Source organism: Rhipicephalus sanguineus, chromosome 1 (assembly GCF_013339695.2).
Source record: "Rhipicephalus sanguineus isolate Rsan-2018 chromosome 1, BIME_Rsan_1.4, whole genome shotgun sequence".
Classification (NCBI taxonomy): Eukaryota; Metazoa; Arthropoda; class Arachnida; order Ixodida; family Ixodidae; genus Rhipicephalus; species Rhipicephalus sanguineus.
In genome coordinates, this window is record NC_051176.1 from 148,055,785 (window position 1) to 148,082,103 (window position 26,319).

At 46.8% G+C, this 26,319-nt stretch overlaps 1 protein-coding gene across 1 annotated transcript; it reads left to right on the top strand.

Moving 5' to 3' along the window:
- The first annotated feature begins 858 nt into the window (after positions 1–858).
- LOC119379653 (uncharacterized) lies at positions 859–24,355 on the top strand. The gene is made up of 9 exons (XM_049417114.1): positions 859–943; positions 4,459–4,648; positions 5,233–5,288; positions 5,894–6,015; positions 11,450–11,674; positions 17,244–17,580; positions 21,558–21,591; positions 22,934–23,064; positions 24,199–24,355. Exons 2-9 carry the CDS (start codon positions 4,499–4,501, stop codon positions 24,257–24,259), a joined length of 1,116 nt encoding a protein of 371 aa, XP_049273071.1. The 5' UTR covers positions 859–943; positions 4,459–4,498; the 3' UTR covers positions 24,260–24,355.
- The last annotated feature ends 1,964 nt before the right edge of the window (positions 24,356–26,319 follow it).

Consider the following 26,319-nt stretch of genomic DNA (forward strand, 5'->3'; position numbering starts at 1 on the left):
AAATGCTTCTTTATATCGTTTTAGGCATACGTACGAGCGGTTAAAGTTGCACTAACGCAACGGAACAAACCGCCTTTTGAGGATCTGCATGACGTACGCGCACATGCAAACACAACGGGGCTAGCAGACGACGCACGGAGCAATCCACACTAGGCGCGGTTCAGCCAGAAGCCGCTAGGCGGCGACTCCGCTCGATCTCGCGGCCAATAGCCGCCAGTGCAAGCCTGTTGTCTTCAAAAATGTTGCTTGCGGACACGACGAGTCAGAAGGAGAAGACACATTTGCAGTGAAAAGCTCACCGCCTGACATGCATGAGACGCGTCGTTTCACTTCCCCTTATTTCCTTCAATTATGAACTGATTTAATTTCTATCAATGAAATGCTCCATATGCGGTGCCCTCTACTCGCGGTGCCCAACCGTAATATTCCAGTGGGGCCTTGTGAGGGGGAGCTTTAACCCCTTTCATAGTTCCGCTTCAGTTGAATTCATCACTTGCGAACTGTTCTTTTTGTGTCTTTCCTTCTTGTATTTTTCGTTTCTCCTTTTCGGATAAGTATTTCATACGCTACCTGCTCACTCTCGATACCTGACCCACCACCTCTGTGGATAAATGGGCGGTACATCATCATCACCCTAACTAGGTGCTTGCAAATGCGAAAATCACAGTCGCCACGATCGGCATTGCGGAGTTCGAGTGAATATAAATCGCACCGGCGATAAATGCATTGCAAAACTGGTGCGTGTGAAACAGATTTCGCTCACTCAATTTATTTTCGTTACCTTCATTTGCAGACAGCGGCCGCAACGACAGGACAAATGGAGAGGCAAAAGAAGTGTGGTCTGGTGCTCGTGCGACTCGCGTGCCGTAGTTCGAGGCGCGCATTCGCGTGGGGTTCCAGCAGAAGACAGTCGCTCAGCGAGGTCGTCCGCAGGGCCTAATTGGTAAGCGCCTCCCCGGTTTGCCGTCACGTACGCTTGCAGTTTGCGAGGTCGTAGCTTACTTGAGTCAAATGTGGGCATTGACTACAGGCACTCGCAGCTGCCTGCTCGTAGGCGTTCGTTTGTTTTTTTTTTTCTTCGTTTGCGTTAACCGTTGTTGGAAACTTCGAATGCAACGCTACGTGCCGCTTGTCTTGGGCAATTGAGACGGCAGTGAATGGTAAAGATTGCTCGAGGTGAATGAGTAGTCGGTGTTTCGACAAGAGTATACGTGACGTCTTGGAAGACGTGTTGTCTCTTCGATACGTTGGCTCTTTGCAGCGTTATCAACCAGTGGTTGCCGCCTCCCGAAATACGATTAATTGGTATTTCCAAACCCCCCTCCACCCTGAAGCAGTAGAAAGCCAACCTTAAAGCTATAGTTCACTAAAGGATGTCCCGAGCCCCCTGAAGAATCTTTGTAGCTGGCACCCTCAACCTGCGGTGCCATTATAAGTATAAACTTTTGCCCACGACTGCACATGCTGGTGTGGGGCCACAGCACGGGCCCAGGCTTATACCAAAAGCCTGGTCCCTGTTCGGTCCGTGGGCCGGTTGAAGCGATTTTTGGCAGGCCTGGCCTTATAAAAATTGTTCTATTTTCTTTCTTTTAAAATATTCAGTCACTTTGGATAGGTGACGAGTACTTTCGCCCTGGGTTTAACCGTGCAGTCGCTTTTGCGATTATGCCATTTGATAGCTTTCGATGCCATTATTTTATTGCAGTTGCCTAAGTTTGTCGCTTTTAACGACGGAGATGGTTCCCACCTTAGCCGCATTCGCAATGCTCGTCTTGAGCCTGAAACTTAAGCCACAGAAGCTATGTCTCATGGGGCTCATCGGGGCTGGTTTGGACCTACAGCTGCTTTTGTACCTAATGTAATGTTTAAAGAAAACAATAAATGTCTACTACAGCAACACGCGTTCATTTTCTTGATTTACACGTAAATAGCGCACTGTTAGAGATTCAATAATATAATTACCCATGTGAACTTTTTACAGTTAATCATAAACGCCGACACACGAAAGGTGCTTCGTGTTGCGTGACCCCTATGGATAGCCGGCGTGAATGCCAAACCACCAGGAAGCTCCTGGCCAGTCTGCTGCACTGTTGTTTCTATAGGCGACGTGGCAGGGACCTGCATCACGTGCTCGCGGTGATATTTCGTTGCCCCTGGTACCTTAGTGTGCACAGAAACATGAACAAAATAAATCAAATGACGAATTCACAAGCTATGTCAATAAATTCCAAGTCATAAACGAGAAGGTATACCACTTGCATGTAGCACACAGCCTAGAAAGGAACGCTACGGGTCCTCAGAAATATATAATAGCTTTAGCATATAGTTAAAAGAACTCGTCTTGGTCCGAGGGTCGAACCTCCCGCCACCTTTTTGGGACAGCAGTACATCTCCGCGCCTACTGAACTAACCGGGAGACTGGCTATCGCAACTTTGCCGTAAAGCATGCACACGTACACTTCTCGCGGACGCTGTGTTTGAGTATACATAATAAAGATAATATAAGCGCGCCTTCCCCAACTCTGCTTTCCCGCACTGTGTACGCCTCTATCACTACAGAGTTTTTCTCCGCTCTTCAAATCGTGTTTGTGGCTTTTATAGCTAGCACATAGGCAAATGCTTGCAAAGACGTGCCCACCTTCGACGTATCAGAGGGCGTCGGTGCGCATCATTTTCGTCAATTTGGTCGTCGTCGTAAAAATTGCGGACATTGTGCTGATAAGCACATTTTAAGGACCCTAAAGATACTTTGAGTTTTAGAAAACTAGGTTTATCCGGCAGCACTCAATGTAAGAGGAGGCTTAGTAAGCCAGAAATGAACTCGTAGACTAGCGGTGACGCAGCCCTGCAGACTTTTTTCTTCATCTCGCCGCGGTCTGACCATCTGTTATGGACAGCAACCCTGCATTCCACAGGAAGCAAACGCTTTGAAATCCGTGACATCACGTACTGGCCACGAGGTGCCGGCGCGATATTTGAATACCTTAATTTCCTCCAATATCAACCCCGTCTCGCCGAATGAATGAAAACAAAAAGCTTCAGAGGACAACTTCTTTTGTCGGCGTTTCCTCTGTCATTTGCAAATGGTGTCGTCAGACACCCCATTTTGACGTCTTCGACTTATAACCCCATAAGAGCCTGCTGTATATTAGAGAGTTTTAGTGCCGGGGACCCCCAAGGGGCTTGCGTACGCACGCTCTTGCGTTCCTTTGTACTCCCAGCCGCACGCAGGGAGAATACAAAGGAACGCAAGAGCTTACGTATACGCAAGCAGCTTTGGGGCCCCGGCACAAAACTCTCTAGGGATGGATGGATGGATGCTATGAGCGTCCCCTTTATAACGGGGCGGTGACATGTCTGCCACCAGGCTCGAAGAGAGAAAAAAAAAAAGCTTCCTTGTTTCATGTTGCCCTAATACCTTATCTACATTGATTAAATCTGTTATTATACCAAAAAATATAAATTCACGGTCTATCTCTCTGCCTCTTAAGGCAGAATGACCTTATTTTTCCCCCATTATTTATTTTTGTTCTTTATCTCTACTTTTCTGCCACCAATACTCTAACCGTCTCTTACTTATTTCTATCGCGGACGTGTTCAGCTTTCCATTGTTGTCCCTAAAACCCAAGGCTTCATGTAGACTCGTGCCCACACGTATACCTGGGTGAATATCGCCACATTCAATCAGTACATGTTCCATCGTTTCCTTAGTTCCCCCGCAGCATGTACATTGTTCTTCGTTACTGAATCTCGCTTTATAACTACGCGTTCTAAGGCAGCCCGACCTTGCTTCAAACAGTAAAGCACTTCCCCTTGAATTATCATAAAACCTTTCCCTCCTTATTTCGTTTTTTCCCTTTCGGTAGTTACTCAAAGCCGGCTTCTTTTCCATCGCTGCCATCCAATAAGTCCTCTCCGCCTCTCTGATCTTCCGCTTAATGCTCCTTGTTGCCATATCGCCCGCACTGTTAGCCGTATATTTACTGGTGAGCCTCCTAGTTCTTTTTCTCCACTGCGTGTCAACGCTTTTTCTATACAAATACCTGAAAACCTTCTCTGCCCATCTACTCTTCTTCATTTTCCTCAGCCTCTCTTCGAATCTCATTTTGCTCTGAACTTCCCGCACTTCAAAGCCTGTCCATCCCATATCACCCTTTACAGCCTCATTTGTCGTCTTCCCGTGAGCGCCCAACGCGAGGCGGCCCACCGTCCTTTGATTTACATCCATTCCTGATTGTACCTCTGACTTCATGCACACCACTGAGTTCCCAAATGTAAGCCCCGGGACCATCACACCCTTCCACAGCCCTCGAAGCACCTCGTACCTATTGTACCCCCATAAAGCTCAGTGCTTCATGATTGCAGCATTCCTCTTTCCCTTTGCCACCGATGCTTTCTCTTGTACCTCCATATATCTATCCCCCTCTATTAAAACGTGCCGCCTGCCATCTTGCGCAGGCATTCCCGATTCCTACTGTCGTAGGAGCATCGAGGCAAAATGGCCACCTGGACCGGGGACGACTGGCACGGCGAGGCGGATCGTGACATTGTTGAAGAGCCGGCCCGGGTGGCCGTCCGAAATTCCAGCCTCGAGTGCGACATCGACGCCTCGGTCACGGTGGCGCGCTCTAGCTACATGGCCGCCGCGGTACGCTGACCATGCGTCTTCGCTGCATTGTTTGGGTATCGTCGTTAATTGCTGAGCTGGGAATATATACATATATATATATATATATATATATATATATATATATATATATATATATATATATATATATATATATATATATATATATATATATATATATATATATAATATCACGCGATAATATGCATCGTACGATGTCCTCGTCTTACATGCAGTTTCCGGAAATCCGCAGGTATCAGAAAACTAGGTTTACCATCGCCCGGGGTTGGGTGGGTTTGGGGGTACGCACAAAAAGACACCGGAAATACGCCTTTTTATTTTAGAGTGTGCTGAAACTGAAACGCGATGCAAAGATCATTGTGAAGGAAAAAAAACAGCGCTACAAATGGACGAAGACTAAGGAAGAAAACACGTGAATCACCAACTAGCCCAAGTTTCTCTTCTAGTGCGATGCAAAGAGTGCATACGTATAACCGGCGGAAAACAATCGCTAGTGTACTGCACCAGCCGATAATGTCACACGTTTATAATGTACTGCTATAATGCGATAATGCTATAAACTATGTCCCATGTATTCATTTCAGAAACGTTCTGGTCCACTTGTGGATATGCCATCTGAAAAGTCTGGACTATCTCTAGAGTAAGCTGCCATTTCAGTCATTTTTATACGTTCGAGCTAAAGGGCTCGACACTATATAGGCCCAAGCTCGAGCACGATCGGATGCAACAATGCCGTATAAGGTCAAAATTAAAGGTAGTACATTTACTTGGAAATGTGAGCTGGTGCACGACATAAGGTCTGTTACGTGATGTGCGAGCAATAAACGCTCGTGTAAAATATGGGAGGTGAACTGCTGCTTTTATTAATATACACTATAAGGAAGGCCCTCGTGAAGAACTGAAGTCCCTGCATACACTGCAGACTATACTGTGAGGCTGTGCAGCGACTTGTTTTACTATTTAGACGCTAAATAAAGTGCCAGATAACTACATTGGGTCTGTTCTAATATCGCACAGGATGTAGAGAAATTCACCGTGGCTACGTCAAAAAAAAGTGTGCGTTTTGCAAGTTTCTTTCTCTACGTTCCAGGTCATGAGAGTAAGACTTTCATCACACTTTATAAAAGGCCATGACTGTATTTAATTTTCCTTACTATTTACAGATAACAGCTAATGTGCTCATACCACCACGAATAAGTGCTTGACAGTGAACAGATGTTTGTGTTCTGACACGCTCCCTGCCAGCGAGGACAGTCTCTTGGAAGGCGACCTAGACAAGGACTTCCCACGAGGTGATGGCGCCCTCATTCCAGGGTTCTCGGATGTTTCCCTCCCCCCGAAGCACACCATCACTGCCGATCCATTAGGTATGTCGGCATATGCTACACGGCACTTTAGCTCTTTCATACCGTCTTGTGTTTAATATAAGTACTACGCTGCACTGTCAAGCCACGCTGCATGATGGCACGTTTCCATACACTAAGAGCACAGTAACTGAACTTTCGGTCACCGTCACATGCCTCCGGGAGGGTCACGTGATCTGAGCAGAACGTCACGTATGACGTATGAGCAGAACGCCACGTATGCTGGTAAGACAGTCAGAACCGCCAAGCGGCACGGCGTAGGTTGCTCGCCTCTCAGTGACACGGACCAACCACTGACACTGGCAAAATAGCGGTACTTAAGCGACGCTTTTCCTTGTAATTCAAATTTTGGCTGTAGTATGACGTCATACGTGAAGTGACTGCTCAGGTCACGTGACTCTCCCGCATGTGACGGCGACCGGAAGTTCTGCTACTGCGCTCTTTAGGATATGAAAACATGCTGCATGATGCAATCGCGGGTCGCTCAACGCTGGACGCGACGTATTCTGTGCCGGTACAACACTGCGCGTTCATCGAATTCTGACGCTGCATTAACCAGAGATTATTGGAACATAAGAGATCGCGAACCGGAGGCTCACCTTCTAATCTATCTTTACATTGTCGAGAGTGTGAGTGTACGCCAAAAAAAAAAAAATACACCATCTCCCGCTAAAGGGGACCATGCGAAGCAGTACGGGGGGTGCACACCGCGTTTGCATCGGTTTGACTAGGTGTTTTCGTTAATGTTTCCGTTAATGTTGCGTATTTAGTGTTATCGTTTGTGTTGTGCTTAAGTTCATATGTTGTTGTTAAGCTCGGGGTCCGCTTGCCGACGTTTACGTTGCGCTTCGGCGCGTCGAGCCTTCCGCTGCTCCGCGATCGCGGCAGGCGTTAAGGTATTACTGCAACTGGCGCCGACATTGACGTTGGAACTAGTGACACCGGCGCAGCCGGCGCAGGTTAACGCGTCCTTGCAAGTGGAGCACAGCATGAATTGTTCCACTGCTCCGCGATCTCGGCAGGCGTTAAGGTATTACTGCAACTGGCGCCGACGTTGACGTTCAAACTCATGACACCGGCGCAGCCGGCGCAATGACTGAGCGTGTGTACGACCTAACGCGAGCCTTTTATCTAAACGAGGAGGGGGAATGCGTGGAGAGGAGGTGTGTGGAGAGGGTTTGCGCATGCGCAGTAAGGGTGGTCACGCCGCACACCACCGGATTGAACTCCGCCATAAGCTGCTTCACATCTAAAATTTGATGAATGCGCAGTGTTGTACTGGCATAAAAATGAAAGAAACGCGCCTGATGATTGAGGCATGGCATATCGAGAATAGTGGTAGCGCATGCGTGGGTCAACCGTCGATTAACTTGCATAAAGATGAAATCAAATGCCTTAACAGTTATCTTCCACGTAGACCCCCACGCGTGCCGAATTGATAGGTTCGCCTATTGCTTGGGCATGCGCAGATACGTTTTCGTGCCTTCTTTCTTTTCCGCCATTGTGCGTCTCTTCAGTTGTTCGGCGTTTGTGGTGTCCTGACTTTCTTGTGTCCGTGTTTGCACGCCCTGTCTCTTTTGAACAGTTTTAGACGCGAAGCATCTTATGAACGAGCTTGATCCGATGGCGTCCGTGCTCCACTGCACATGCGCCTACTCCCTCTCCCACTCTCCTCCTTTACGCAGGTGTTCGGTCGCCTTCTCTCCTCTCCTCCCCCGCGCTACAGCCGCGCCGCAGCCAAATACAGCCCGTGACCCACTCTCCTCTCCCTCCTCCATTTCACGTGTATATAAGCGCTTGCGCACGGTCGGCTTCCGTCATTCTCGCTTCGCTCCCGTTCAGATGAGTTCAGTGATTCCACTCCTGCGCCAACTGCGCCAAAGTGCGCCAAATTGTATTTACTGCGGCATCCTGATAATATCGACGAAATTTGCGCCAAACTGCGCCAAAGTCTCGGGTTTGGGGGCGTCTATCACCGGCAATCGCACCGCCGGCGCGTCAGAACATGTGCAGCTCGATCTTGGGGCTGCCAATAAAGTCGCAATCATGGACCAAGAATTACTCCGCTGAATAAATAGCGCTCGCGCGTGCGTTCCGAGTAAGCCACGATGCCGACGCAGCTTCTGTTCTGCAAGTCGGCTCGACAGCAAAACGCGCTCTCCGCAGAGGCTCGTGACGTCTAGACCTATGGATAGCGAGAAAGTGCGACGGCGATTCATCGGCGGACGTCGTCTGTTCCAGAAACGCTGCTGATAGCTCGTTTCAAGGGTCGCACGGCACGTAAGGAAAGCAATGTTCAGTAATAACTACATGAGTGCCGCTAAAATGTCTGTCACTTCTGTTTCCGGACAACGCGGAATGAAATCTGGGATTGCTCGCAGTAGATATATGGGACAATCTCGAATTTTCCTTGCTTCGCGTTTATGGGAGAGCACGCGAACGGTGGAAACGCGTTGACACTTTTCCTTAGATATACTTTATTCATGGATCTTCATCCAGAACAGCTTTTTCGTAATTCCTTCCGCCAGCACGTCCGAGTTTGTAATCACTGCGGTGAATACCCCTAGAAGGCCTTGCCCTTTCGAGCTCACGTGCTAGGGTTCCAATTCGAATTTTAGCTTGCCTTTTTAAAAATGTCATCTCATTAGTAAAATCATATCTCCTGGTCGGAGCAGCCGCAAATGCGCAGCTGTCAGTAGCGGGCCCGTCGCTGACGGCCCACAGTGAAGCGGCTACGCCATGTTACACGTCCGCCCCTCGCTTTCGGGGGTCAATAGCTAACGGTTAAAAAAACTAAGTTTCGCTTAAGAGCGAAGCAATGAATGCGATACCAAAAAATTGTATTGTGAAACGTAGTATGACTAGCAGCTAACTCTTTTGGATCCGATCTCGCGTAACTCAACAAAACGCTGGTTTAAGAAAATATGGCCCCTCCAGGAACTGAAGCGTTTTCTTGCTCTGAGTTCTCTAAGCGCGAAGTAAGCGTTGAGAGCACAGCAAGTTTACGAGCCGTCTCCTGATGCCTCGAGATAGCGCGCGCGCAAGCCACTGCGCCCTTCGAACGATGCGGTCCCCACCCCCCACCCCCTTCCGCTCCCCTGGTGTCCCTTCATGCTCCTTACGAAAGACGGGCGGGGCGTTTCTTCTCTGTTTGATGAGCAATCGACGGCAGGCCCGCACGCGGGAAGATGTTATCTCATGCGCTGTCCGTGCGGCGGAGACAGACGGCCGGCTAGTTTAATTTCCGCTTCAGCCGCGTTCGTCGCCAGCGCTCGCGAGCTTTTACCCGCGGCTAGAATGCGCGTGGTGATGTCAATAATTTGGACTTTATGCGGAAAATTACGGCAACGGCGACGGCAAAAATCCGCCGAGAGTGTCCATATAATTGCTGTCGCAAGGGTCAATGTACGGGGCAGATTTTGCGCCCCCCCCCCTCTCTTAGGTGATGAGGGAGGGGGGCGCCCCCCTGCCCCCCCCCCCCGTGCGCACGCCTATACTCCTGAGATGATTTTCTCCATGAGATTTGCAATGAATCGAAATATTTCTAGCCTTCATAAGAGCCCCATAATAATACTCAGGTGCTTGAATGTTAATGCAATATGCTTCTGTATTGCACTCCAGGATATAAACTTCGCTGCTCCAAAGTGCTCCCAGATGCAAAATTATCTGCTCCAAAGTGCTCCAAGATGAAAATTTTGCTGCTCCAAAGTGCTCCAAAACGGAAATTTTGCTGCTCCAAAAATTGCTCCAAATCAGAAGTCCTCGGTAGCATCACTGTGAGTTGTAACGTCAACGTCGGCGCCAGTTGCAGCAGCACTCCAACCTCTGCCGAGATCGAGGTCGTCGCGGAGCAGCCGCAGCGCAGGGCTCGCTACGTAATGATAACACAAACACTAAATACAAACCGCACACATGAACGGAAACGCCGAGTGAACGTAAACGGAAACTTGGTGTGCAACCCCAGTGCTGCTTCGGATCCCCTCATGGTTCCTTTTAGTGGGAGATGGTGTAATATGTTGTTAACGCTCTCGCATTTAATTTACCAATGTCTGTTCTAGCCGTTCCTGAGTAGATATAAGCTGTAAATCACCTGTGGCGCATACGCGTACACCGCGGCCCGTGGTAAACGGGTACGTACCACCCGTGTCTGGATCAAAGTGTTTGACGACGTACGCGACAGGATTTGCACGTTATTCATGTCATGACCAGACAGCCATATTCGTCAAATCCTCTTATTCTCCCATGCCAATTTTGGTCTAAACCAAGTTAACGAGGCGATCACGAGAGTACCCAGACGTAGGCGGCTAGATAGATAGATAGATAGATAGATAGATAGATAGATAGATAGATAGATAGATAGATAGATAGATAGATAGATAGATAGATAGATAGATAGATAGATAGATAGATAGATAGATAGATAGATAGATAGATAGATAGATAGATAGATAGATAGATAGATAGATAGATAGATAGATAGAAACGCTCAAAGTTCTAGGGTTGGCTAAGAAATGCTTCGCATTTAAAACAGCAAACAGCGATAATGATCATTCTTATAGTATTTCTTGTTGAGAAATCGTGATTATGCAGTAATGCCTCTAATTAGGCCGTGTAATGTAACAATTCCAGAGCCTTGCAAAAATCCCTAGACTGAATAAAACGACGCCAAATCCCTGAGAGAGGTCGAAAATCTCTAGATCTAGAGATAAATCTCTAGGGTTGGCATCACTGCACGCAATCGAAGCGCGTCCGATAGGGCGACTCCGTAAAGGCCTGACAACACGTACGCGTTACAGCGCGTCAGCGCATGGCTTGTAGACTCGGCGTCACGCCCTCTCCCCATGGAGAGAGACGGCGCAACTTCGTGTAGCCAAGCACCCTCTCTCTCCACAGGGAAAGAGCGCGGCGCCGCGTCTAAGCCGCGTGCTGATGTGCTGCAACGCGTACGTGTGGTCAGTCCTTAACTCCTCACCCCCAATAGGGCATAGAGCAATGCTCGTAGGTGTACGCTTATTCGGAACGACGTTGTCTAAAATTTGTGCAATGAACAAGATCATACATACACATATGCGATGGCAAGTATGTTATACTGTATGTTACAGCACATACGTGTGTTAAGCTCATATAACGCGACAAACAAAGCGATTACTTATATATAAAAAAACAACAACAACAACATGCGATTTGGTTGCGTTCGCGCGTTTTCTCACCGTTTATCATTTGCCCATTTCCACTTGCCATCAGTAGCGTAGGCAGAAAATTTTTCGGGGGGAGCCGGGGGGTTCAATCATATTTTGTGTATGTTCGCGTGTATATATACAGAAGGGGGTTTGACCCCCTCCTCCCCCTCGCTACGCCAGTGCTTGCCATGCTGTACTATGTCGTGGTATACTATACGCGTGATTTGAGAGTTACATGCCTTCGATCGGCGTCGCAGACTTGAGTTTGTCGGAGAGCGACGACTCGTTTGGACAGCAGTCGCCCGTGTCCAGACCCCTGGCCACGATCCCGGAGGAGCCCGAGCTGGAGGAGCTCGAGATGGAGCACCCACCCGAGCGCAACCCCGAGGAACTGAGCACGCACATGGAAGAGGAGCCAGCTCCTCTCATGCTCGACGCGCTGCCCATTCAGGACCACGAGCTCTCCACAGAGGCCGGAAACGGTACGTGACATGGCTAGTTATAACGCGGTAGAATGTCACCGCCGAGGTGTCAGTGAACTAGGCGCTTCCACCGTCTCAATTGCTTGCAACGGCCTACGCATCCGACTTTTCTCGGAGAAGTCTGTAAATCCGCATTATTTTGGGCCCTATGTGCAATGTTGCAATGATCACGCGACTGTGAATTTCATCAGGGGTCTGTAGCTATTGAGTGCTGCGACGCGCAGGAAGCGCGGTCGTGCCTTACCAAAGTGCGGCTGTATAAAGTTAGTTCTGTTATGTGGCAGTGGGACGCGTCACCTCACATAGTGGAGTCAAGCCATTACACTAACAAGCCCACGCAGGCGCTCAGATCCGAACGCTCCCTAACCCCCGTGCGATTTCTCAAAAATTGTTCCACGGCAAAGGTGACATAAAGAACACTGCTGACATACTGTACAGTCCGTCGCCAGGTGCATCGAGCTACGGCGCTGGCGAAGAGTTTTGCAAATCTCGTGGACTGCCAAACGAACAAATACCTTGGTCATAAGGGAGATCGATCCTGATCGGTGAATTTTCTTTCGAAGTAAAGGTCCTGAAACTAAAACGTTTTTATCTGGTTATGCCATGCGAGCTGCCAGTTTAATAGAGCGAAAATAAATGCTAGCCAAAGTGGGAGGTAAGTTAAAAGCAGGCTGCTCGTAGGCAAGATAGACGGTATCCTGGAGGTCACAGGGAAACATCTAGGTGGTCTTAAAAAGTTTGTATCAAATATATATGTCTCGCTGTTAGGGCAATCATGGTGTATGTCACCAAGAGTCGCCAATGAATCGACTGTACTTACAAACAATGCTTGTTGCACATTGAAGTGAGAAGGTGAATATGGCAAAATATTAACTTCATCCGACAGTGCGTAGGAGAATAGCTGTTTTGGAATCTTCTGCCGACCCTGCACAATGTTCTGCACATCAGTGCGCGATGTAAAGCTAATTATATTAAACAGCCGAACAAGCATAAAAGATACACTCCGACTTCCACATAGTACATACTGTTGCTTTCCAGAAACTGGAGTGGCCCGTCTACTTGATGTCGCTTTCGTGTCAATCCTCCTGCACCAATCTATCTGCATAGTTACTGAACCGCTGTCGCTGTCGTCACAGCTGCCCTCCAAATTTTCTGCAGATTTGCTCCCGGATTCGCCGGAGCCAAACCTCCAGATTTCCGAGCAGTCTCTGGCTGAATCCGCGGTTCGCCCCGAGATCAGCGACATCTCGCTGAAGGAAGACAAGGCAACCAGCACGGCTGAAGTTCTCACAATGGAAGACCTGCCCGTGCGGCCAAAGTCTCCTTATCAGGCGTGTAACAGACCGCACGTTTCGGCGCACACGCAGCCGTCTCCGGTTTTGAGTAAGCCAATTTCGCAATCTGAACTCGAAAGATGAAATAATGAAATGGAGCCGATATCGTGTATGTAGCCGTAATGAAACTTGAGACGCCACTTCTATGTGGGAGGCTTTTGCAACTATGGGACGGGAGCAGTATACCACAGCCTTTAACAGACTGGCTTGATAATGCCATCTAAGGTTTGTCAGCATGAGCACGTTGCTTCCTAGCCCACTTAACACAAACTGCAACTGTAGACGTTATATACACAATTAACAGATAAGTGACGCTGCTTTAAGACTCCCTTAAAACAGTATAGTCATCCATACATTTTTTTTCAACCAAATAAAAATATTTTGTTCTAACTGAAACAAATGAACATCGCTGCAACGGCGAATGCGAGTTCAGTGTCGATACGATTCCAAGTTTTTTTTTTTTTTTTCTGGTTGAGTTTCGCGCATGGTCTTTGTTGCGTAAAGGTGTTTCAGAAACGTACAGGCGACGTGAATATTTTAATATCCTCGAAAAATTTTCGAGCTTATCACTGCGCTGCTCTATAGTTCACATCTCGCAGAAAGCTCGCACTTGATTTTGCCAAATCCGAGCACAAAACCGGATAAACGGCCATTTCAAGAAAGACGGAGAATATTTATTGGATAACAGCGAGGACAAAAAAAAGAAAAAAAGAAAAACGGCTTTGAGTATTATCGGAAGGGTACAGGAGAAATCGGGAGGGAAGCATTTCATAATTCAAACGGAACCGCTTTGCTGTTTGAAACGAGGTCGGGTTGTGATGGAACGCGTAGTTATGAAGCGACATTCAGTAAAGGAGACAGGTGTAGCACTTGCTGCCGGAAAGCTAGAGGAACGATGCAGCATATGTCTTAATTGAATGTGAAAATGTCCACCTGGGTGTATGTTGGGGAACTAACATGCATGAACCCTGAGTTCTAGGGACAGCACAGAAAAAGTGGACATGTCCTCGATAGATAAGTAAAAGCTGGTCGGAGCAGAAGTGTGGGGAGAACGGATAAAAACAAAATAGCATAAAAACCAAAGTTAGTCTGCAGTAAAACGCATAAAGTTAAGCTATGAATTTACAGGGGTTTAAGTAAAAAATGTTTAGTTCACGTAGGTAAGGCATTAGGCCGAATTAAATGTACCAGCGAATTGAAAAAAAAAAGTCACAGTTTCGCCGCTAGGGCGAAGCAATGAATGCGATAGCAAGAAATTAATGCTATACGAAGTGACGCTCGCCAATGGATACTCTCAGTTTGAACAGCGTTCCTGTTGCAAAGGCGGCCGAAGCAGCGAAGGAAACTAGCGTGCTTCAACTGTCGAGCTGTGACACTTGATAGTTCGCGCTCATCTTCTGTTTGTTCGTTTAGCGGCGTCCCTTCAGCTCGAGTGACTTTCGTACGCTCGGTAACATGAGCGCGGACATCACGGTGAAAGCGTGAAACATTCCTCTTCCCCTCACCGCGAGAAAACCGCGCGAGCAGACAACGGAAGGGCAATGTTCTCGCTGCGCAAATATAAGAAGCGAGCGAGCTCGACGACGACTTTTAAATGCGCCCGTCGCGCTGCTAGCGCCATCTCGCTGGTAATGAAGAAAGCTTATTATCGCCTGCCGTCTGTGAGTCCGTCCAGCGGTAAAGGGTATGTATATAACGCTCGCCGTTAGCTACGTGGAGGATCTGCGTTTCGTGGCGTAGTGGATAGCGCCACTCGCTGCGGAACAAGAGGTCCCTGGTTCGATTCCGCGCTTCGGAAGCATTTTTCTGAATTATTTTTCTTTGGGGCTTTTATATATATATACATACTTATACATATACGGTGCATGACGGCGACGGCGACGGCAAAATCCAGCCGAGACTGTCCATATAATTGCTATCGCAATAAAAAAACACCAATATTTTACTCATACATAAAAAGGGAGACGTGACAGACTTGAACAGCTGGTACTGACCGATCAGCCTTCTTTCAGAATTGTACAAAATATTCACGAAAGTAATTTGGAATAGCATAACAGCCACACTGAGCGAGTTAACTGCAGAAAAGGGTATTTACCATGGACCACCTTCTTGCGATTAATCAAATAATTGAGAAATCTACCGGATACGAAAAAACAACAACTCTTTATATGACATTCATACATTACGGAAAGGCATTCGACTCGGTGAAGGTCCTAGAGGCATGCCGTCGGGGAGGCCTATACAAAACATATGTGAATGCCATAACCAGTACATACGGAAATTCCACAGCTACTCTGCTCCCCCTAAAAAAACAAAAACAAAGAAAACAGGAAAATCGCGATCGTGAAAGGGGCCCGACAACGGGATACAATCTCTACATTGTTATTCATTGCATGTTTAGTAGTATTTTAAACGACTAATTCAGAAGAAATAGAAATAAAGTTTAACGAAGAATATCTTTGCAATTTTACGGTTCGTAGACGTCTTATACGCTTCAGCATTGACGGCAACGAAGTGAAAAACAATGTTTGAAGACTTACACCGAGAGAGCATCAAAGTAGGTTTGAAGACGAATATGCAAAAGACAAAGATGATGATAGGTGGTTCGTGGTAGACAAGCGAACCCTATATACAGTAGAAGAGTATGCGTACCAACGGGGGAGGTATACCCTCATGTAAAGGAAACTCACCGAAGAGCAAGGACGGGCTGGTGCGCACACGGTAGACATTATCCACTCTTGACCGGCAACTTGACACTGTCAGTAAAGCGGGAAGTGTGCAACCATTGTATTTTGTTTTGCCAGTGCTAACACATGGGGCAAAAACCTGGTGAATAACGAAGAAACTCGAGACTAATATAAGGACCACACAGCGTGCGATGGCGCGAAAAATGATAAGCGCAAGGAAGACAGCAGAGTGTATCAGATAACAAACAATGGTAGCCGATGTCTTAGTAGATATTAAAAGGATAAACTGGACCTGGGCGAATCACGTCATGAGAACAGATAACAGACGGTCACGTAGAGCGTCAGAATTGATACCAAGAAATGAGAAGCGCGGCCGAGGACGGAAAAGGGTTAGGTGCATCGTCTAGGGTGGGTTTGGGATCATTGGGGGAGGCCTACGCCCTGCAGTGGACATAAGATAAGCTGACGATGAAAAGCAGAACTTGTGCTCGCTCACAAGTCACCGCCCTGCTATAAAGGGAGCGCTCATAACATCAATCCATTCTGTGTAGGAAAAAATTGCAGCGGTGCCTGGTGATGAGTCCTTTATAAACAGGACTGAAAGTCAAACTAATCAACTTGGTTTTTCAAGTAAATGATATGCATCACCTTTCCCAGGTGAAAATATATCTGGTAAGCCAACTGGTCTGAAATGGCGATAAGTGGGTTCTACTGACCCCAGTTAGAAAACATCTGGGAAACAACTGGTTCTAGTTACAAGCCTACTCGAAACCAGCTGGATTTAGCTTGGATGTATGCTGGTATATATGCTGCTTGAAGATGTGCCAATTCAAGGCGATGACATGTATACGAGTTGTACTTGCAAAGGTATATACTGCTCACACCCTGATGGATTCAGTTCCTGAGGGGGCAATCAACGATGCAGATTTTCCTTAATGGAATGGTTGCACCATCTCCATCCACCTGTTGCAGTGCATGGTTGGTTTTTCCCTGGTGACAGATGTGGCAAAAAGGTTTGATGGCATGCTGGGTGATGCAATTTCCATACCAATTTGCAACTGAAGTCTGCGAATTCCTTGAGAGAAACTTTCCGAGCCAAAGGAAAGCTAGGCTTTCATTTTCACCAGTAACAGTTAATCTCGTTTAGCCAAATAACTTAATTGACAGTAGCTTCTCGCGCTACACTGATTTAGTATTGGCTTTTAAAGTGGGAGGGAACAGTCAGACGCAGTGTGCAAGTACACTAATTGTACTTGTGAAAACCCGCTATGATACTTTCACAATAATTAATTGTTGGGCTAGTTGGTTCAACATATCTGGGTTGGGAGAGCGAAGGCTTGGAAGGAAGGACAGGACGACACAGATGCAAGTTGAGCGTCTGTTCTTCTGTGGACAGGACGACACAGTTGCAAGTTGAGCGTCTGTTCTTCTGTGTCGTCCTGTCCTTCCTTCCAAGCCTTCGCTCTCCCAACCCAGATACTTTCACCTTCGCATCCATATGACTAAGTTCGTGAAATTGCTTGTCTTGCGCAACCTCGCGGATCGCAGTGCCCGAAAAGCTGGCACCACCGCCAGCCGAAAGCCGGCCTGTGCCACCATCGCTGTCCCAGCGAAACCAGCTGGGGCCACGCCGTAAGGTAACACCAGTTTCGATCGAAGTCCAGAGTTCGGTAGGTGCCGAATTCTCTCCACCTGTAATGGCCAAGGGCTCCGTGGCCAACCAGTTCCTCGAGAAGATTGGCCAGCTGCGTGGTGCCACGGTGTTGTCCGAAGGAGGCCACGACACGTGCACACTGGCCGAGGACCTCATGAGCATTGAGGGCTCCCAAAAGCAGCCGGACAAATACAAAAAGGAAGAGTTCGGGGAGCTATTCACCAAAAAGTCGTGAGTTCCTCTATACTCCGGTCTTCTTTTTCTAGATTAGCAAAAAAAAAAAAAGTTTTTAAAAATCATGTGAGGGATAATGGTTTTAATCCTTGAATTGAGCTCTACGAGGACATATACTTGAACACTACGTCTGATTAATTAGAGCAACTTGCTAATTAGAAAAACCGCGATGTTGAGACATTTTACGGCACATAATGCCATTTACGAATAATATTCGGAGATTTGCCAAGACATTTCCGGTTATAGTTCTGGGCAGCTGCTGCTTCGGGATATGCTCAGCCTAATTTGCAGTAAATATGTACTGCAATTTCACAAAAATAAAATAATTGGACAGGCAGTTTATTTCCTCGCAAATTACAGGACTTATAATTTCGAAACTAGTCATCTCGAGAATTTGTTCAAAGGTAATACGCCTTTCAATCTCCCCGGCTATTGTTCGCGAATTGCAACACATATTCTAATGTAATTAGCTAGATGCCTTGTGAAACTTTATCGCCGAATCAGACTATTATGCATTGATTCCTTGTTTAAGTAATATCAACCACCTCTTCAAATAATCCCCCTCGACCACCAGGCTGGAGTTGTTAGCGAAATACGACTATAGATGCAGTCACTGACGTAAGCATGCGCAATGCTCTGCACGGGAGTTTCAGTTGCATGCTGCACATAATGAGCGCTTTGACCTGTACGACTTTGATGTAGCACGAAACAGCACACGGACACGAGAAGGTACATAAGGAATTGCCTGAGGAGTTGAATTTCTTGCTTAAGCAGTGACTTAATGTTATCTTCGCCATGAATTTGCTTTCCTAGAGCGATTTTCTTCGCGCGTGTCCCTGGGTGCTTCCAGGTGTTCAACTATCTGCCTGGCGGTTGTGGTATATAAGCGGCCTGGTTTTGAAAAGAAACATGTTATTGCTAGTAGCCCTGTGTGCTGTGCTTATGCGCCTTGTCTTGTCCGTTAGTGTCGGGTCGTTTCGCGCTACATCAAAGTAATAATAATTGTTAAGGTTTTACGTCCCAAAACCCCGATGTGATTAAGGGGGACGCCGTAGTGGAGGGCTCCGGAAATTTTGACCATCTGTTGTTCTTCAACGTGCACCTAAATCTAAGTACACAGGCCACTAGCATTTCGCTTCCATCGAAATGCCGCCCCTGCGGCCGGGATTCGATCGCGTGGCCTACGGGTCAGCTGTCGAGCACCATAACCACAAGGCCACCGTGGCGGAATAGATCAAAGTCGTACAGATGATTCACCAACAAGCTCAAATTGCAACCATTGTCGGCATTGACCTGAATGATGCAGGTTTGACACCGGCCGCGGCGGTCGTATTTCACTGGAGGCGAAATTCTGGAGGCCCGTGCGTGCTATTTCGCTGCACGTTAAACAACCCTAGGTGGTCAAAATTATACGGAACCCTCCTGTATGGCGTACGTCATAATAGTACCCTGATTTTGGGCATGTAAAATCCCAGAAATTATAATAGCGAGTGCTTGGTACGCCTGTGGAAAAAGCCATTTCTCCAATGTCTTGGTATCAGTGTCGAGATATGTCAAGATCAATTCTACAGAGTTCAGTTTTGCACTGTGCAGGCCGCACTATGTGGCAGACCGCTTCGCACTGTAGCGCCACATATATTTATTGCTCTTCGACGTATGATTGCAGCCAGAAGGTTGTCACCTTCAGCACTGTGTCCATTGATCGACATCATACTGAATTGCAACATGTTCTAGCGCTTCTGACATATGATGACGAAGTGCCCGTGAATAAAAAAAATTCGGCAGATTCCACGATTTCTGGGAATCGCGTTTCATGCGAAGGAGTCGGCGAGTAGCTGTCCATTCTGTATTTTTTTTTAGCTTTGAGCCAAGCGTTACGAGGTGGATCGAGGTGTGTTTGGAAATGGAGTAGTTGTGTGTACTTCATGGGTTTGCCAGGCACGTCGACTACACTGGCGTTTAAAGAATAACTTATGGTCTGACGTAACGTCAGCACTCACGTTAGATCACAGACGCCAGTCTGATCTAACGGGTCTGTTAAGGTGCGATAATGTGAATATCATATGTAACTTCCGTTAGAATATTCCTCCGGGGTCGAGCAACGCTTGATTATATAGCTTGCTGAATCATAGGAATACAAATATGTTTATTACTGTAAAAGTGGAGTCAACACTGGAACCACAATTGAAGCCAACTCGACATGACGGCTGTATCATAGGAGTACATATGTAATGTTCATTGCCTTGTTATAAAATCGGATAGCCAGCACTGCAACCACAATTGACGTTGCGCCGACATTACGCCTGCATAGGGTCTTTTTCCAAAGCACTTCGAAGAGCTGCTGTGGCTCTGTGGTAGAATACCTGACTTCCACGCAGAATGCTGGGGTTCGATTCCTGCTGGGATCCTGATTTTTATTCTTTGCATTCTTCGCGTCAACGCTGCCGATGTCGGTTTTGCTTAACGCTCTGGTATTTAAATTACCAATCTCGCCCTTCCTCGGTAGATATAAACTGTCAATCACCTGTGGCGCATACCCGCTTACCGTGGCCCGTGGTATACAGCTGTAGTATGTGCCACACGCGTCTGGAGAAAAAGGTTTGACGATGTACGCGGCAGGATTTTCACATTATTCGTGTCATGACCAGCCAGTCATATTCGTCAAACCCTCTTACCATCCCATGACAATTCTGGTCTCACCAAGTTAAGGAGGCGATCACGAGAGCACCCAGACGTAGGCGGCTAGATAGATATATACGTAGATAGAAACGCTCTAAGTGCCTTTGGTTCGCTGAGAAATGCTTCGCATTTAAAATTTGCGGTACCAGAGCAACACGTTCCGAACCAACTCGGAAATGCATTGCCGAGAATGTCCTCGTTCAGCGGTAATAAGTGTCACATGTTAAATACCCTAGGCTCACTTTTTTTCTAATGGCGTTCGCTTTGGCTCCCAAACACATCGGTATGAGCGGCAAATGATAAACGTGTACCGCACCAACTACCTCATATGACCTTCCTGCTGAACTGATAATTTTCATGACATCAAAATTTTGGCAGGCATGTTTTCAAGTCTTTGAGATGTGAAGTGAGAAAGCCAGGATAAGCCAGGATACCTGCTTTTCTCACTTAATCCCTTGACACTCTATAGTCAAGTACAGTGCTCAACTAGTGAAATGCGATTGTCGATCTGCATGGCAACGGGCGCTTTTCTTTGCGCCACCGGTGAACGCTGTGTGATCGTGTTGTGGTCAAACCCAAATGCAGACGCTACTTGGCTCGTACTTGACTTCCGTCAGTCTCAAGACAGCTTTGCCGCTCGCCATAAATCGGGCTCGGCCTTGCGGGACGACTTGCGGGCGACTGGACTTCGTCGAAGTCCGTTCAAGTTTCAAGGCTGCTCCAGGGCTAGCTTGAACAGACTTCGCGCGTTGTTCCGCAGCCGTCTTAGAACGTGGGCGGCGCTCGGGCGAACCCCTGAGCACTTTTATGCGTTCTGATGAGCGTTCATCGCAGCTCGTTGACGTCTCAACGATTTCGCTTTAAAAGTGGCGCGGTGGACTTCGCGTGAGCCCCGAAACCTGTTGTACGTTTTATTGATACTTTTCGAAATTGCTGTCATTTTCGAAATTGCTGCCAAACATTTTATATGGCTTCTTAAAGCCATATAAAATCTCAAACATTATAGTTGCACATATTTGGTCACGCACAGCGGAATGAAGGGCGACGATTCGCATTTTCCAGTGCTGTCTGTCGTTCAGCAGCTAATATCTTGAATCGTAGTTCAGCAGCCACAAAACGTGCATGTCAATATTCAGTTTGGCGTTGTAACCTGTGGAACTCCTGCTGTATACGTATTCAAGTGTCGTTTTGCCGTGCGGTTGCTCTTTTTTTTTTCTCTTACCAAGCGGCAGCCGTTATGTGCAACTTTTGGCGCAGTCCTGCTTGAGTCGCACTCATTTATTTTCGCCTTGCAGGGTCGTTGCTGCACAATCCGCTTCAAAATCGCAGGTAAGTTCTCTTCCATGCATTTGTGGCACTTTGCCTTTCTCAGGAAATTAAAGTTCTAGAATCGTTCAACACAGCTAAAGCTTGAAACTTAACAGGCTTCAACTGGGCAACCCGTGCTACACAGTCGCTGCACCTCATAGCAATAGCTGATGGTTGCAAGTTTCGGAGAAATGCACGATCTCGTGCTGGCTGAACTACTGGAATAAATTACGCCACGATGATATAATACATTAAAGTTGTTGAGTAACGACGACACGACTTCATCCACCGACGAGACCTACCGGGACATAGATTAGAAGCTTTCATTGGCCCTGTAACTCTTGCTGTTAGCAAAATATTTTTGCTACAAGGTGTTGACTTATATGGTGTTGTATGTAAAGATCTGTTTATGTGCTTGTTTCTAGTTGGTGCCAATCACGAGCCTATTCCCAGGAGAGGTCCGGGTGCGGATTACCGTAATTTGGGCGGTCGCATCTTTGGGCTCTCCAAAACGTCGCATGTGCTTGACGGAGGCTTGGTGATAGTTTCTCCTCGCTCGGATGGGAAATGTGCGAGTTAGACAATCGAACGTTTCGTTCCTCTACAGTCCCGTGTGTGCTGTGCACGACGCGATGACATAGTGTTTTTGTAAGCTATATTTTTTAAGCCCGCCTTGGGGATGTTTCCAATAAAACATAGGCGATAGGCTACTTGGTGTGTACCAAGGACGGCTTACCTCTCCGGTTTTTACCCTTGATGCTAGGGTGAGTGCCACCGCCTCTGCCATACTGCCTGACTTAGTTTTGGTAGAGGCGGTTATGGTCGATAGTTTGCTTACAGCCGCTAGTGAGGATCTTTTATTTCGTACGTTTGCTACGTTTGTGTATATAGTTTAGGGTTGTGAGGTGAAGCGCTTCTGCAAATTCTTAGCCCTTGCCTGCTTTTATGGAAATCATCAACCGAGAAAGCACTGGCGTAGCCAGGGAAGGCGGGGGGGGGGGGGGAGGAGTGGTTGGGGGTTCAACCCCCTCCCTTGAAAATTTACAATTCAGCGTGTGTATATATACACGCACACATACAAACGCACGCACGAACACGATAAAGTCCCCCCCCCCCCCGAAAAAAATTTCTGGCTAAGCCGTTGCTAAAAGGTAGTTCAACCTATCTAGATTAATTAGATTTAAGACTGATGGTCGGGGTATTGGAAATGGTATTATCCTACGCGCTAAAATTTTGCAACAGGGCTGTTCACGTGCACGGGGCAGTGAGGTGCCGGCATTATTCCATGGAAAGACAGCTTTTGCGTCTTTCATGCATGGCAGTCTCGTGTATCGTCTTCTTTTGTTTCCACTCCGATACTTAGGCCCAGTCTCAGACCGAAACAGAGGCCGAGTCCGACGACGAAGACTCCTCTGTGGACTTCGACCATCTGCCGATCCGAAGGCGCATGGACATTTGGAAGAGACGAGAGGACCGTGCGATCCGCAAGGGCCTGTGAGTGCGCTATCTGCGCGGTCATGTAAACTGATTCTCCGTCATCTAGACCTAGGCCATTTGTTTCAAATCGATATGTACTACCAGTATTGACCTTTTAACCTGCCTTCTAACCTGCGGATACGGTGCATCACCTGGATTAATCCATTTTGTTTCAAGCGAAATTGTCCGATATTGATGTCGAAACAAGAGTGCAGTGATCTGATTTTGGGTCTTGCGCGGCAACTACGGTTCGCCTTACAAATAGGGGTGTGCTGCGAATATTTGACACTTTCGAATAATAAGTTTAAAATATGTCGTACTCGATTTGGTCTTCGAATAATATACAGCCGCCATAGTAAATGTGATTAGTTTTTGAATATTTCAAAGCACCATTTGTGCGCTATAGGACAGGATTTCATCACAAATGCGATTTGATTCCCGTGAACTAAAAGTGTGTTTGTTTAATAATTACGCTTCATAAAGGGCATAATGGCAGGAATGATGAAAATGAATGAATGAATGAATGAATTTTTAGTTCGATCCCAGATAGAACTGTTTGAACGCCCCTACAAGTTAAATTATAGAAGGCGCAAACTTCTTTGAGGTATACTTGTATTTATACACCAAGGGAAGTGACATGCAAAACGAGCTGGAGTATCACACACCTGTGTAGGATGGGAATTCCAGGACACTTGTAACGGTACACAGGAGGATGTACAATGAAGGCCGGATCGAGTGTCAGGCCGCACTTAGTGCATACAGATGCTTTATTAAATCATAAAGATGTGAGAAAGATAAGTATACTTAACTATTATATAGGAACGATGCAACGACCGCAAGAACCCTGTCTTAATGACTCACACATGCACAAGTCGCAATCACAAGCTCTTTCAGTGCGACTATACAGTGCGGTGTTTGTGATGCGCGGGGTTTAAATGTTCGCATTGTGCAACAAGCTGCTGTATTTCCAACTTCTTCGCAGTCCTCCAGAGAACTGTATTGCATGTGCAAGCTTGCTTGCTCCAGTGTTTGCACAAACGGAAGGCGATGTTAATGCTGGGGCATACAAATGAAGCTGCGCTGCAGCCGGGCTATGCGTGTGTAGTTCATGTGGTTCACACGTTCACTGAAGATCCCACATTTTTTTTCCAGGATACTGATTCCCAAGGTGGGCAAGCAGGGCCGCTTCCCGATATCCGCTGCTGGCCTTTGACCTCTTCCCAGTCATCGTTTTTCTTTTTTCTTTTTTTTTTCAACTTCTGTTTCCAAAATAGACGACGACTTGTCTTCTGCGCCCTCAAGCTTGCTTTTACTTGTACTGATCGCACACCGATGTCTCATCCGGATCATTCTCCGCGCTGCAGCGGAAGCAGCGCAAACAAAAAAAAAAAGAGCCTACTCATGTACATGGTAACTACTAAACGATAGAGCTGCGCCGGTGTACTTCACAGCAGTGTTGTATGCGTTACCGAAAAAAAAGTAACCAGATACGTTACTACAAAAAAGTTAACGTTACTGAAAAAAAGTAACGCACGTTACTTCCGTTACTCCGCAATCAAAAATATTGATCATTGCGCCCTCAGTGCAGAAACCAGAATAAAAATTATTTGGGTGAATTACTGATAAAACTAGAAAGCTCTGCACAAGTGTGTCGGACTTTAGCAATATTATAGTGGCCTAATGTTTACTGTAGAGTTGCATGTGATGGCTTATAACTTTGTGGCACATGTTAATGTCATTTCTCAGTGACAAACAGAAAAATATTTCATCAACGCTCTCGGGAAAGAAAACATCACTGATCTGTCAACAAGGTTACAGTAATTCCGACGGCGTGCTTCTAATTGCGTAGTCCAGGAATAAAAATTGCAGCATTATTGCCCCTCCTATACAATTGCCACGAAAATTGCGAGCGATTATGCGAATGCAATCAAGGTCAGCCTCACTCGCTCAGGAATTCAACAACCAGAAACTTATACTGGCACTTAGAAGCAGATGGAAGCAAATTTCATTTTTTAAAACAGAACTGATATTGCAGACAACTACAACTTGAAGAATTTAAGCAATAGCTCTATTTCAAAGCTGCCGTCAGACAACTTGCCTCGCTTCTTAATGAATACGTCCGCACCTACGGCAAATAGGTTGGTGGTCGACGGACGCCCGGCAGGCCGATAGCGGTCCGCCGCTGCGGCAGAAGGATAGCTCTCTGAATGTGGCGCATACGAGACGAAGGAGTTTTGTAAAAGTAAGACTCCCGGGATAATCGGAATAAAAAGTGACAAGTAACGTGACACCTCACGTTACCGAAAAATGTTAACGTAAGTACGTTACCCTTAAGTAGGCAATGGTAACGAGTTGCTACTTATTACATGTAGACTCGCTAACAGACGAACTGGAAGTCGTGGGTTCTCGTCGGACAGCGTCTATCCCTAGTCGCATCACCAGGTGCACCCAGTTGACATCGCGACGAGCAAAGGAGGCGCCGGAAAGTCTCGGAAAGAAGCGCTTTTTTAGATGCGAAGCAACTTTTGCGCTGGGCTGTGTCCGTAGTTCCACTGGCGACCGTCCCACCTAGCACAGTGGCGTAGCCAGGAATTTTGTTCGGGGGGGGGGGGGGGGGGGCTCAAGTTGAAGCGCGGCCTCCTCATTGAATTTTTCGAACGACTAAGTATATGAATAACATGTATTACCGGTGACAATCTGTATTAGATGCTGCAAATCACTTCTTGAATGCTGCGCACTGTGAAGAACGAGTAAGACATGTGTTTTTTCATAAAAATATTATGTTGACATGCCCGCAAAATCTTTCCAGGTATAACTGTCTTCCATCTTTTCAATTTTTTTTTATTTCTTTTGTGTACGAGGTACGGCAAATGATAACGAAAAAATGAAGTCCACAAAATAACCAGGCCAAGATCAAATATTTTAATAGAGATCGTTTACGCAAAATGTTCATCTTTTTGCACAAATGATGCGGCCAGGAAAACACGAGCATGGGAAAGTACACCTCGAATACGGGCAAAACACAAGTCACCGGAAACAGTGCGCAGTATGCTTACACAAAACATCACAAATGTACATTTAAATATGCAATCAATATACGGAACTAAGCAGTGATCACTACGCATAATGTCCAAAATAAGGCAAAAGAACATGCTGCACAATCACAGAAACTGAGGTGTCCTTGGACCAAGCAGCTGTCTCGGACGCACCATGTGGACAGAACTATAGGAAGAGCGCAGAAATAACGAAATAAACTATTTCAAAGCTGTTTTA

Coding starts and splice junctions, on each gene's coding strand:
- LOC119379653 (XM_049417114.1), top strand. CDS start 4,499: ATGGCCACCTGGACCGGGGACGACTGGCACGGCGAGGCGGATCGTGAC. Junction 5,289..5,893: donor AAGTCTGGACTATCTCTAGA/GTAAGCTGCCAT, acceptor GCTCCCTGCCAG/CGAGGACAGTCTCTTGGAAG. Junction 23,065..24,198: donor CGTGCGATCCGCAAGGGCCT/GTGAGTGCGCTA, acceptor TTTTTTTTCCAG/GATACTGATTCCCAAGGTGG.